This window comes from Netta rufina (assembly GCF_964035555.1).
Source record: "Netta rufina genome assembly, chromosome: 6".
Classification (NCBI taxonomy): Eukaryota; Metazoa; Chordata; class Aves; order Anseriformes; family Anatidae; genus Netta; species Netta rufina.
In genome coordinates this window covers 19,258,941-19,271,907 of record NC_140129.1, presented here as the reverse complement: position 1 = coordinate 19,271,907, position 12,967 = coordinate 19,258,941, and the positions used below count along the sequence as shown (strand labels likewise).

Below are 12,967 nucleotides of genomic sequence, written 5' to 3'. Positions count from 1 at the left end.
GGCAGGAGCAAGCCGGGAAGGTTCCTAATAGCAGTAAATATCACAGAGCCCAAGTTAACAACATGCTTTGTTTCCACATTAGATGCACATTTCTGGTGTGTTTTCTCCTCTCTTTTGATCAAGGGTGTTTTGGTCTTGAGCCAAAGACTTGTCTATACATGGAGTTATCCTAGAATAATTACTTTGGAAAAAGTAGCCTGGATTAACTCCCCGGGAGCGTGGTATTGTTCCAGAAGAAATTATTTAGAATATCACTGGGTGACTGCTCAAATCTCTATTATTATTTTTCTGGAATCTTGTGGGGAAAAAAGCTTCTCTTCTCCTATCTCAGATACGGGTGGGGAAAAAAGAAAAAAAGTATTGTTATGCTGCTTGCCAGGTGAAAGGTTTTTAAGAGCTGTGTTCACTTCCCTAAACCAGATCACTAAAACCAAACCCGGTTACAAACACATTAAACCCCTCTCTTGGGTGGATGAAGTGCACTGAGGTCCACCTGCACAAGTGAGGTTACCCTTTTGGAACTAGGGTGAGAGCATGAGATAAAACAGGGCATCCCAAACCCCGTACTGTTTTCAAACACTTGAAGCGTAAGGGTGAGGTACCCGTTTAAGGATAGGAAAGGCTGTAAAGGAGTGAGGTTTAAAGAAGCGCGTCCCCACGTGCTGTCTAAAGAGCCTGGCCAACACAGGTCCGAGCTCGCTGCCTCTTTCCCCCGCGCGGTGCCGTTTGGGGACGGCGGAGCGCAGCGCAGCGCTGGCCGGCGGCCCCTGGGGGAAGGCGGGCTGCAGGTGCTCACCGCCCGGCACCTTCGCTCTTAGCCTCGCGGCCCCGGCCCCGTGCCCGCAGCCCGCTTTTCTTTTCCGCTTCAACCTCCCAGGAGCAGGGGCTGGGGGCGGCGCCCTGTGCCGTGCCGTGCCGTGCCGTGCCGCCCGGGGCGGGGGCCGGCGGACATTTTGTGCCGCCCCCGCTGCGGAGGCGCGGGGCTGCTCGGCGGGAGCCGCCGCGCGGGGGCCGGGCCGGGCGGGGCGGGGCGGGCTCGGGGCCGGCGGGGCGCAGCGGGGGAGCGGCGGCGCTCGGCGGATCGGCGGCGGCGTTCCCGTGCCCGGCAGGCGCAGATGGCGGCCGCGCTCCTCTTGTACCTGCCCCTCCTGCCGGGGCTGGCCGGCGCCTTCAACCTGGACACGGAGCGCGTGATCGTGCGGCGCGGAGAGCCGGGCAGCCTCTTCGGCTTCTCCCTGGCCATGCACCGGCAGCTGCAGCCGCAGGAGAGACGGCTGTAAGTGCTCCCGCAGGGTCCTCGTCCGTTCCACGCTGGGGAGATGCCCGGGACGCAGCCCCCGCCCGGCGGCACGCGGGGGGCTTCGGGGGAGGGACGGGGGGCACGGGCGGCACCTGCCGCCGAGCGCCCGGGGGCAGCGAGGGGGGCTCGGCGGGGCAGAGGAGCAAAAATCCCGGCGGGGACCGTGCGTGGCGGCGGCTGTGCCCCGGGCCCGGGCGGATCTCGGCCTCGGGCGCCCCCGCTGCGGAGCGGGCAGGTGGGAGGCGGAGCGGGAGGGCACAAACCGCTGCTGGCGGGGCGAGGGGACAGCCAGGAGCCCCTCTGCGAAATGCAGAAAACAGAGCAAGGCTCCTTTGTGCATCGTCGGGAAGAGTTAGGGTTCCTTGCTTTTCGTGGTTGTAACTGAGCAACCTTGTCCTGTACACTAGTGCTGGATAGAGCGTGTCTTGTGTAAGGTATTGTTAGGAAACGAATGTCTCTTCCCCAAGCGCTTATTTTTGATTTAAGGGAAGATGAGCCCGTTGATGTAGATCGAGTGTACGGAAGAAGGAAGCTGAGAAGAAATCGTATATTCGATAAAGTTAACAGATAAACGTTGTTGAAAGTTCTTTGGACCTGTTTTGCTTAGGCTTGCGTTTTTTATGGTTTCATAGAAATTACAGTGTGAAAAGGAGTATAAATCACAGGTTCCATTTTATGTCTGGTATGCAACGTGACTCAATGGTATAGCCTGAAGAATCAAATACGGATCTGAGAGTTACTTTCTAGAGGCCCTTGTCTTGCCCTTGTCTTAATTCTTGGCAGGATTATGTGTGCATTGGTCTCATTTCATTCTACTAAGAAAGCAGTGCCTGAAGGTTGTTAGTTTGCCATTATATTGTCAAATGCTGATAGAATGAGTGCGTCACACTATGCAGAGACGGAAAGCCAATTAGTCAGTAGAAATACAAGAGCAGTCACAGTATTCAAACTGGTTTGTAGTGTTTGACTGAAATGCCTCAGAGATTGTTAGCATGAAAGTTGTGTATTGTATGTACAGCGAGTGCTTCCTCAGGCAGTCCGAGCCCGAGTACAGAGCAGAGCCAGATGCTATCTGTGTTGACATGGCTTTCTGAATCCAGGCTTTCATGAGAGGCAGGGTTCTCAAATAGAGGAAAAACCAGACTAGAGAAAATGTTTTATGATGCATGGCTCTTAGTATGAGATGTCTTGGCTATTTTTTAAAAATTTCTTCTGTGTATTTTAACATAAAGCATTTGAGTACTGCCCCGTGTAGCTGCTTGGAAAACCTGTGTTCAGTTCTTTTACATAGCACAGCCATGTCACAGTCACTTTGAGCATCATAGCATCATTTTTCTGGAGTAGGGGTAGTAGTAATGTGGCTGAAAGAGAATAAGATATTAAATGTGCTGGACTGTCACTATCTTTTGTATGGATATAGGCATGTTAAGCTCACTCTGTTACATCTTGTGAAATAAAATGGGAGTTTTAATGGAGAAACATGAAGTGAAGGTTTCCATATTAGGCTTCATGTTTGTAAGTGATGATGTGATTTACAAATGAGTGACATTAATATTAAACAATTCGTTTGGCGTGTTCCGCAGATACTAGTTTCTAAATAGCTTGGCTGTTTATAGGTGGAACAAGCTGTCTGCTGTCCAGGTATTAGGCAAAGTTATGAGAATGGAGTTCATGTTGAGGTCTCATACTTGGAAAAGTGCGTAGTCCCTGTATGCTGCCCATTATTTGTAACTACAGGAACTCTCTCAAGACTGACAGAAGTAATTATTTCACCATGACATCTCGACTAGGGGATGGCTAACTTTAAAGCTCAGCTACAGTTGTTGTTGCTAGAATACCTGAAACCCATTTCGTCACTGAAACTTAATTGAAAGTGATACTCAGGTTCTCATGTGGAAGGGAACCCCAGTCCCCCGCCCTCCTCAACCCCCCCCCCCGGAAAACCACCCTGCCAACCCCAACTTTATGAAATGAGACACAAGTTATAACTGATATGTGCACAACCAGTAAGTCCTTGGGAAAACAAAGGAGAAAAGGTGAAATAATGTGATTCTGTTCAAGGGATGTTTTAGTCACTGACAGGGAACAAGATTTGGTAAAACAAGCTGAATGATCTTTAATTTGTCTCTCGCCTCACTGAAGTGACTCTTAAGTGAGATGGTTCTCTCCTTCTGCCTCAGACTGGATAATTCAGTGTTAAGCATTATGAAACTGCTTGGTAAGGATGAGGGTGGAGAATGCCGAGGAAGTGTGACAAATAAAGGTAGGGCCGAAATAGCCTGTTAATAAACGTACTTGCTTTTGATCACTCCGAAATAGCCTGTTATTAAACGTACTTGCTTTTGATCACTTTTTTTTTCTGAAGTCACAGGAGACTACAGATTACATATAAACTTTGAATGGTAATTTTTGTATTTGTCAGTGTTAGATACTAATGCTGTGTTTACTAATGAGTTATTGCTTAACTCCCCATAGCATGGGTAGATGAATTCTTGAGAACTGTTTTGAATTTACTTGTAAATGGTACTTTATGTGAGACTGTGGATTGGTAACAGGATTTTATTTTTCTGTGTGAATGTTTTCAGGTGAGAAAAGTTGGCAAGTTCATCAGCTGAAGAGGAGAAAAACTTTACTAATTCACAGTAACTGAAAGTGGACTGCTAATAGCATGTGGGTGTGGAAGAGTGCTGAATGCAATCTTAATATGCATTTGGGGACCATTAATGTTACTGTTTGAGGGACTGAGGGCAGCCTGCCTGGCATGCTGTGCATAGTTCTGGTCTACTGTCAAACGTGATGAATCTGATAGCAGAAAAGGCTATGGAGCTTTAAGGAGCTAATGGAGCTGTAAAAAAGCTGGGCTCCCTGCATGAGATTGTTCTGTTTTTAATATGTCAGTATAACAAAAATACCGGAGTTATGCTTCTGAGGGGTGGTAGTGACACAGCAGTGTCTTACGGTCTGCAGACTGGAAGGAGGTTTGTAAGGGTCCTGAGACTCAGGGATGGTGTAGCCGTAAGAGTAATATGGTTCAAGCTTAAGCAGTTCTGTGATGGAGAATGTGAGGGTATCAAGCATTGGTAAAATATACTTAGTATATATGTTGGCTACCATATGTATATGTGTATTTGTATATAAATATTACGTGTGCATACATGAGCCATTTAAGATACCCCACAGGTCTTTTTCAGTCCTTTTTGGTTATAATCTTTTAAGATTTTAAGATTATAATCTTTTAAGATTATAACCAAAAAGATTAGAAAATCTACCCAAAAAGGTAAGAAAATCTCTTGAATTTGAACAAAAGCCCCACACATTTGTGTATAACTTATAATTAATTACGATATTATTTTGAATAGCATTTCAAAGCTGAATTCATGTAGGCTTCTTTCTGTTTGAGGCAATAAAGGGTGAGGCTATGGTAGTAGATGTTCAGGATCTTACCAGAAGAAAAGCTGTGTGGCTGACAGTTGTGGATAGGCACTTTATGCCAAACCTGTGCTAACCATTAGCATCTATAAAGCCTTAAAAGTTGCAGTGTCTTACTGGAATTTTTACTCGTGGCAGGTTTTGCTAATAGTGCGTATCTCCACTGTGAGCCATTATAGCAACATAAAACAAAGTTGCCTTTGGTCAGCAAGGCTGCTGACGTTGCTGTACTGCTGCAGTGCATCCTCAGTGGCATTTAGCCAATGTTTCTGTGTTGTCTGAGTCCTCAGACAACACAGTGAGCTTATACTCACTTTGGTTGAGCAACAAAAGAGCTGGATTATGCCGGTCTGCAGTGGAAAATGACAGTTCCTGCTTGCAGAGCTATTGTAGAGTGATTCAAAGTTCAGGTGACCTAAATTAATCATGCTGTATATTTGCATCTTCAGGATTTAAAGGCCTTAATAGTGCTGGTCTTTAGAGCTTCTGTTTATACAAAAAAAAAATAAATAAATTGCTTTGTTATTGAACTTGAAGATTTATTATTGAAGAAATAAAGATTTTTTTCCTGTGCTAAGTTTGAGTTATTCTGTGGGTTATCTGTGGCAGAGATACAGCTGACAGGTTTTGTGGTCAGGTTTATAAATGATAGGAGACTATCATGTAATTTTCACTGTCTGGCAGCAGGTCTGGCCTTTGTCTTGCCTGTGGCGGGGCAGAGCTGTAGGGCACAGAAGTGCCTGGCATGGCAAGGAGCTCCCCGCAGAGGCTGCTGTACAGAAGCTTTACCCTTCCGACACAGCTGTTCAGAGAGGGCAGGTCACCCTAGTCAAGGAATTTCCTTTGCTTCTCTGGCAAAACCCCTTTTCCTGAACAACAGAAGTGAGCTTGATGCGAGTTGTGTCTATAGGATATTGTGGTCTGTATGATTATGTTATTTCCAGTGGGTTTTGTTTGTTTTCTCTTGTCCCCCACCTGGTGTTGTAGGTGGACATGAGGCTTTGCCAGCACAACTGTGGTACAGACAGCCCACGCTGGGAAGTTGTGCTCCTGTAGCTGCACTGCTACGTCCTGCCTGCAAGGCATGGGTCACAGCAGAAGTGTGCTTCTGCCACAGTTCAGTCCAGGTGGCTCTGAAAAGGCTGTGTCGGGGAAGATAAGCCACAATACAGTCCTCTTCCGTCAGCTGTGTGCATTGGCAGATTCAACTTCTCTGTGGTGTTGACTGGCATGACAGATGTTCATAGTGTAGAGCCAGCCTTCTGAAGTGGTAAACGGCAAAACTCTTTTTCCAGTCCTCCGTCCCTTTGAGAAATTTGTTTTTTTTGGGAGGTCATATAGCTCTTAAAAAAAAAAAAAAAAGTTGTTGTTTTTTATGGTCACCTAGAAGTGCATAAGGATCTAACTCAGCTCTATATGGTAGATACTTCTGTTACATTGATAACTATTAAAAATTAGCAAAATAGTAATTAATTGGTCTGCAAGTGTAAGCCTTCTGTGAGTAAGGACTGTAGCATATGACTTTTGTCTGCTGTGATAAATAACCTTCTGTTCGGACTCCAGCTTTGAGAAACAGCCTAGGCAATCAGTTTCAATTAAAGCTCATAAAATTGTTGTGCTCTTCCTGTTAGATGCATGTACCTGGTACAACTTCTTGGTTTCATAGCTTTAAGTTTTTGCCTTTGCTGAGACTGATGAATCAGTTTCTAATGTAAGAGGTACCATCTCTTTGGTTTGGTGGGGTTGCTCACGCATAAAATACATAGGGTGGGGGTGATGACAGGCTTAGAAGCATTTTGATTTATACTTTCCTTATATTTAAGTATCTTAATAAGTGTGAATGGGATGAATGTGAATCTGTGGAAGCACAAATTAATCTCTTCTCAGGCTGTGTGTTTGGAAAGAGAAGAGCATTCTGTAAGCTGTCACTCAGTGTCAAATGCAGACTTGCCAAGCCCTTGAAAGAACATTAAAATAGAAGTAATGGCTCAATTAACCAAAATCACTTTAAGCTCCTCTGGTCCAAGTCTGTTGTACTCGCCCCGTTCTCAGAGGATTGAATATACCAAATAGTTCATATTAAATAATTCAGGTATAAGTCAACCCTGATGAACACACGCTAGCAGAGAGAACTGTCTTGCAGCCAAAGTATCAGATACATCGCAGGAACAGGATTGAAAAGTTAATCTTACATCCTCTAAAACTAGCAAGGTTAGACTTGTACTGTACAACACAGTATGAGCAGGGGCAGACCTTGATCTCGGGAAGGAGGAGAAGGCTTTTCTCTTCACTAATCTGAATGAAAACTAATGAGCTGCACAACATGAGAGTTAAGGACAAAGAAAAGCATTCTCCTTGACAAGTTGTCTTGTTCTTGAGCAGAGGCTAAGGGTCCTGACAAAACTGCTTAATTATGTCTGAAAAATGGGCAGAAAAGTGCTGGGGGAGGGCTCACAGTTGGAAAAACTTAATACTCTTCCCGTGCTTTTCAGGCTAAGCTCAAAGTAGTCATGCCTGTTTGTGCACATCTGAATTAGTCTTCAGTGAAACTGTCCATGAAATATTCCATTGTGAAAAGGAGTTGTAAAACTTCACGTTGTTTAAGTATGGTGTGTTGAGGAGAATTTGTCATATCTGGCATACAGGTCAGCTTGAGTACAGCAATGAATGGGCTGAAATGTATTTTAATATTTGTCTCTAAAACAGGAGGTGGGAGTGAGGTGGAGAAGCATTTTTTGCTGCAGTTCCCTCCATCCACCTGGAGCCTGCAGTGAAGTGTGGGGTGCCAGGGCATGCGTGCTGCCTGCCTGCACTGCCCTGCTTGCCAGCTGCAGGCTGATGCTGGGTGAAGAATTGAGGCTCTGTTCAGCACTGGCATCTTGAAGCCTTCAGCTGGCAAACAGCTGCTTGAAGCTTGTTGCTGTCCTGGTCTTACTGACTGAATGGCACAGGAACGTTTCTGGTGCTCTTCAGACTTAAAACATGACCCCATGGGCTCCATAAGGGTATGAAGCAAGGGATACAGAATGTTACCAAGATGGAGAGTGTAGGAGGGTGCCATTCAAATATCTGAAGTATGTAGCATGCATGACACGAGGCCTGTCTTACTGTGTGCTGCTCTGTTCTAGGGCACGCGGGGTTGGAGCAGGCTTCCCAGGAGTCCTGCAACAGGCACATTTAAGTGAGCGCTGTGTAGTTATATTAGCTGTGAGCTGGAAGGTTGAAATACAGCTTTTTTTATTTTTATTTTTTTAAAATGTTTATTGCTATCAGGCAAATGCCTGTTTAAAAACAAGCAAAAATCCATATTACTGAATGAGTACGTGGTGGTCTGTACTGTGAAATGTAGATAGAAAATTAACACCTCATAGTGGTATTTAGGAATGGTAGGTTACGGTAAAAGACAGGAATATTTGAAAAAAAGTATACAAAGTGGTCTGGAAGTATTTATTAGTATTATATATTGTTGACTGAGATATATAAAAGCAAGTTGCTGCTTTGAAAGTAATGTCAGGAGAATAATAACCTAGAAAACCAAAAGTGAATGCGGGGAAAGAAGTTCTACTTCCATTTTTAAGAAAAGTAGTATATTAAACATAAATGAACTGAAACATAGGTTAATGAAGCTCCCTTTGTGACTTTAGTATCAAATACACTGTATTCTTTTATCCTTGGCTCTAAGATATCTAGAGTATTGCATGTGTTAGGACTATTTTGAGAATTCCAAAGCTATTGCATTGGGGGAAAAAAAAAGAGCTGTAGTTACCTTCTTTTAGTTTAAAGATCAGGCCAGATGTATTCCCCTGTGAAGTACTAGACAGTAGATTTTGTATGGCTTTGAAATGATAGTAGAGGGTATAAAATACTGTTTCTCAAATTGCGATTTGTTGGGAGCATTTGCTCGTATGGCCTGGCCGTGTTTGGCTCTGTTGGAGTGTTGGCTGTTTTTCTTGTTTCCTGATACAGAACTGTATCTAAAAATGTCATTTTCTAATACTGATTTGCTTTAAGCAGTTGTAATAATGTGCGTGAGGATGTTATGACTGTGTTTGGAAGGGAGAAGTTCCCCAGGGTCATTAATAGAAGCAAGGGTGGTTCACGGGATGCTCGCTGTCTAGATACAATCTACAGCATAAAAACGTTCTCGAGCCCCTCCAGGGTAACATCTATGGATCCTATGCTGGATTTTGCTAATTCTAGGTTACTTTTCAGCTGTTTTCATCTTTGCATTTGTTTTCTCCTTTCAAAGATCCTTGTGGATCCTTGAGACACAAGGAACAGCAAATAGGAGCTATTAGCATTTTTATTAATTGAGTTTGCTGACATAGTCTGATAGTGTCCATAGGAGTGGCAGACTTTCTGACAGACACTTACCATCATTTCCTTCTCAGTGAAGATTGCCAAGGCAATTTTTCAAATGGAGATAAATGTGTTTAGCTTCTGCCTGGTTCAGTTGGCATTGATACCCTCCTCAAAACCAGGCCTATAAAATAGGTCTTTAAGAAGTAAAGTAGAACAAGATTGAAAATACACAGGGAACAACTGGTGCCTGTAATGCCTGAGGTTGTTTGCTCAGCAGCACATGCCCAGGTCAAAGGTCTGAGGGAAATGCATGTTTATCCTGGAAGTGCTCAAAAGTGGCAGCCAGCTGTTGCTGATAGCAAGCATGTTGTCCTCGTGTATAGTTGAATTTTCTGGGTCCCTCTTTTCTTGTAGCTCTTTTTGCATTAGATTTGTAAGGGCATCATAAGGGCTAGTCAGTCTTGCACTTTGTTATTAGTGCTGCTGAAACTGCATAGTGGTTAAATCTGCTGGTGTTCTCTGGGCTGTGCTTAGCAGCGTGCATGAAAACAGATCGTATTTAATTGGCCATGTTTGTTTAGTGTGAAACAACTTTAAGTGAAAACTACATTACTTTCTTGGCTAAGATGCTAAAATAAATTTGCTGTATGTTTCTTATTTTTTCATATGCGACCAACTGTTGTAGGAGCTACTAACAATCTGGCATAATTGTGCAAGTCCATGTGAACTCTTCATCCACTCAGCTTATTTTTCTGATAGAGAATGCTTGATAATTATATAGTCTGGCCCCAGAATATTGCTGAAGAGCTAGGTTTCTTCTCTTTTCCCAGCCATACTGTATTCCTGCATGTCCTAGAAAAATCCTCGTTAGATGTCAGGTCAGATCCAGTGCTATTAATAGCTGAAGTACTGTTCGCACAACTTTCTGCCTGCAAGAAAATAGGGTGTTAAAAATTCCTGAAAGAAGTAATTATTCCAGGTTCTCAAGTGAGAAAGTGGAAAGTTGTGGAAGATAGGAAAAAAAAAAAAGGGTAAGGGGAGGCATGTAAAAGCTAGGCATGTGTGCATGTGGAGGGGGAGCACTATGTAGCTGTAGAGAATGCAGTGGGTTTTTTGGCATATTCTGAAACGTAAGTTATTTTGCAAACAGAAAAATCTTGTTCTGAGATTTTGCAAGCTTGGTGAAATTCTCCCTGTTTGTACACTCCTACTCGTAGTAAAACATAATGTTCTCCACGGATCTGTGTAGGGAGAAGTTTGTTGTGAACATAAGATTTATTTCTGTATTTGAGCAATGGTTCAATATCTGCATGTAACATAAGAAAAGGCTCCTTAAGAGTCCCAGCTGTTGGGGCATTTCCTTTTGGTGTACAACTTGGTTCTCCTACAAAAAATACCTTGTTGGATTGACATTCTTCTAAGTGATGTGAATGCCTGTGTTTTCAGTTAATTTGAAGGGGGAGGGATATGTGTCAGTCAGTACATTTGCCCAGTGACACATCTGCTTTTGTGATTAAGTTCATGGTTTGAAGAAAAGCTTACAAAATTGTTGATGCTGTTGCATGCATTTAACACAGGACTATGATGGTTTTAAGACGAAGGGGTTATTTCAACGCTGATTTAGTGTGCGAGTGACTTTCAGCTATCTTTGTGTTTGCTGGCAGTTTGTATACTCATCCTCTGAAATACTAATGAGGGATTATGTACGGAGAAAGTACATGCCTTGTCTAGACACATGGTTGCATGCTGTGGACAGAGCCTTTCAGCCTGCTCCCCAGGTGTATGCCTCTGGTGTCTCAGGCTTATTTTGGCAGCTGGGACAGCACAGTGCAACTCAGCACAGCTTCTTGGCTTGGTCTCGCATGGATGAGGTTGGTATGTGTTTGCCGAACGAGGCAAAGAACTTTGTCAGATGGTGAATCTGCCAGCATCGTGTATCACCATTTCTGTGGTTGTGTATCTAGTGCAAGAGGTTTATGTCTGTCTTGCTCCCCCTGCTATGATTAAGGGGGAGAGAGGGAAGAAGGTGGAGAAGAGGGGAAGCAGTGCCTTACAAAGTGGATGGACTGATGAAGGAATGATGGCTTCTGTGAGCTTGGGAAGTAGCTGCTTTTCATGTTACGGGGGGCCTTGGAGAGTAGTAGTAGCTGCAGCCCATGGATTCTAGCGTGAGATGTCTTACTGTACTCTTCATGCCTCTTAATGGTTTAACTGTGGTCTTATATGAAATTGATACACTTCACTCAGTGAAATAAGTAGAGGAATGATATTACAATCCAAATACTTGTTCTGCGCTGCATTAAAGCTGCAATTTTTCAAATGGCTCTTGGCATGTTGATAAACAGTATATGCCTGTTATGGTTGTTACCTCTCTAACAGACACTGCCTTCAAAGGCTGACTGGGAGCACTGCTCTTTCAGGTTGTTCTTTGGGAAAAAAAAAGTCTGAGCAATTGTTTCTATATTCATGTTCACTGTCTAAAACACGTACCTAGCAAATGATGTGATACTCCTTGCATTTCTTTAAAGCTCAAATGGAGGTGGCATATATTGTGGCAGTACTAAGACAAGCCCTACAAGTGAGATGAAGTGTTAATCTGAACACTAAAATTTTACATGGTATGAATGGCCAGCAGCCCAGTTGCAGAAGATATTAATTCCTGAGTACTGGAGCCTGTAGAGTGACCATGCCCAGCAGCAGCAACCGCTTCTTTACCAGCCTGTTTTGCTGGAGGAGCTCAGGCAGTGCTGGACCAGAAGCCCTGTTTTTGGGTAGTAGCTGGCACAAGAGCCAGATTCCAGCGTGGGGAAGGTGTGTGAAACAGCAGCAAGCAGCAGGGATGGAAAATTGACTCTGAATGTATTGCTTTCTTGTAACGACTCTTGCTAGCTTGTCTTCCTGCTGTGGCACCTCAGTGCACTGTAGCTGCTTGTGGACAAGGGTGGGTTTTGCATGGATTTGCACCTGATGTGCACAGGATGGCTGGGAGCAATGGCTGGGTTGGGAGCTGAGTGCCAGGACCTTGACTCGCAAGTTCATTTCCTTTAGCAGCACATTGTCACTTCTTGAGCTAAACTCCATATTACTAAGAGTACTTCATGCAGTAACAGGCACCACCACCACGTAAAATGTGGGTGAAAATCCCTTTTAACATTATGTCTTTTATAATTTTATCACAGATTAATTATAAAGCAATCTAATCGATGTTTTATGGTATCACTTACGGTATCAGGTCTATTCCTAGCATGATACATTGTTCATTCTTTCAAATCTGGGGGAAAGTACAGTTTGTAAGGAAGAAATTTGTATTAAAATGTATTATTATACAGTTATACATTATTATACAGTTATACATTATAAAAATGTATTATTATACAGTTTTCACATGCTATTTGACATAATGAATGTGTTGCATCTCCTAGTTATAGCAAGACAGTGGTGTACAAAATGGAAAAATATTTTGAAATAGGACTTTGGAACAGAACAGACCATTTCTTGCATTTTTTTTCTAGGGAAGTAAGCCTTCTACCAACGTAAATGAGATCTGCTAAAAAAAATAATAATCCATATAGACTGAGTTCTTGACTGTGAGGGGAAAGTGTTTATTTTTCCATGTGGCTTCAGAAAGTCACTAATTAGTGGCCTTTCCAGAACAACAGGTAGCTTTGTAGTTCCAGTTTTGCTTTGTAGCTTGCCCTGATCCTTGTGCTGCTTTTGGCTTCTTTTCCTAGCTACTGTCGTGATCTGCTTCCTGAAAAAGGCTGAACTAATAAAACAAAAATCACAATCCTTTAAATGCCAAGCCTCCGGGCAACAGAGATTGATGGTGTCCTTGGCCATGGCTTTGCATTGGTAGTAGGAAAGTGTAACTGTGGAGTAGCAGATTAAGAGAATCATCCGTCACTTAAAATAGCTGTTAATAGCAGCCTGGGAACG

At 43.5% G+C, this 12,967-nt stretch overlaps 1 protein-coding gene across 2 annotated transcripts in view; it reads left to right on the top strand.

Annotated features, from left to right (window-relative positions):
* The first annotated feature begins 1,052 nt into the window (after positions 1-1,052).
* ITGA6 (integrin subunit alpha 6) overlaps positions 1,053-12,967 on the top strand; it is a 42,982-nt gene continuing 31,067 nt past the window's right edge. For both annotated transcript variants that reach the window (XM_084289500.1, XM_084289499.1), the window contains exon 1: positions 1,053-1,276. In XM_084289500.1, coding sequence (XP_084145626.1) covers positions 1,116-1,276 — 161 coding nt within the window. In that variant the 5' untranslated portion in view covers positions 1,053-1,115. The remainder of the gene's footprint in view (positions 1,277-12,967) is intronic.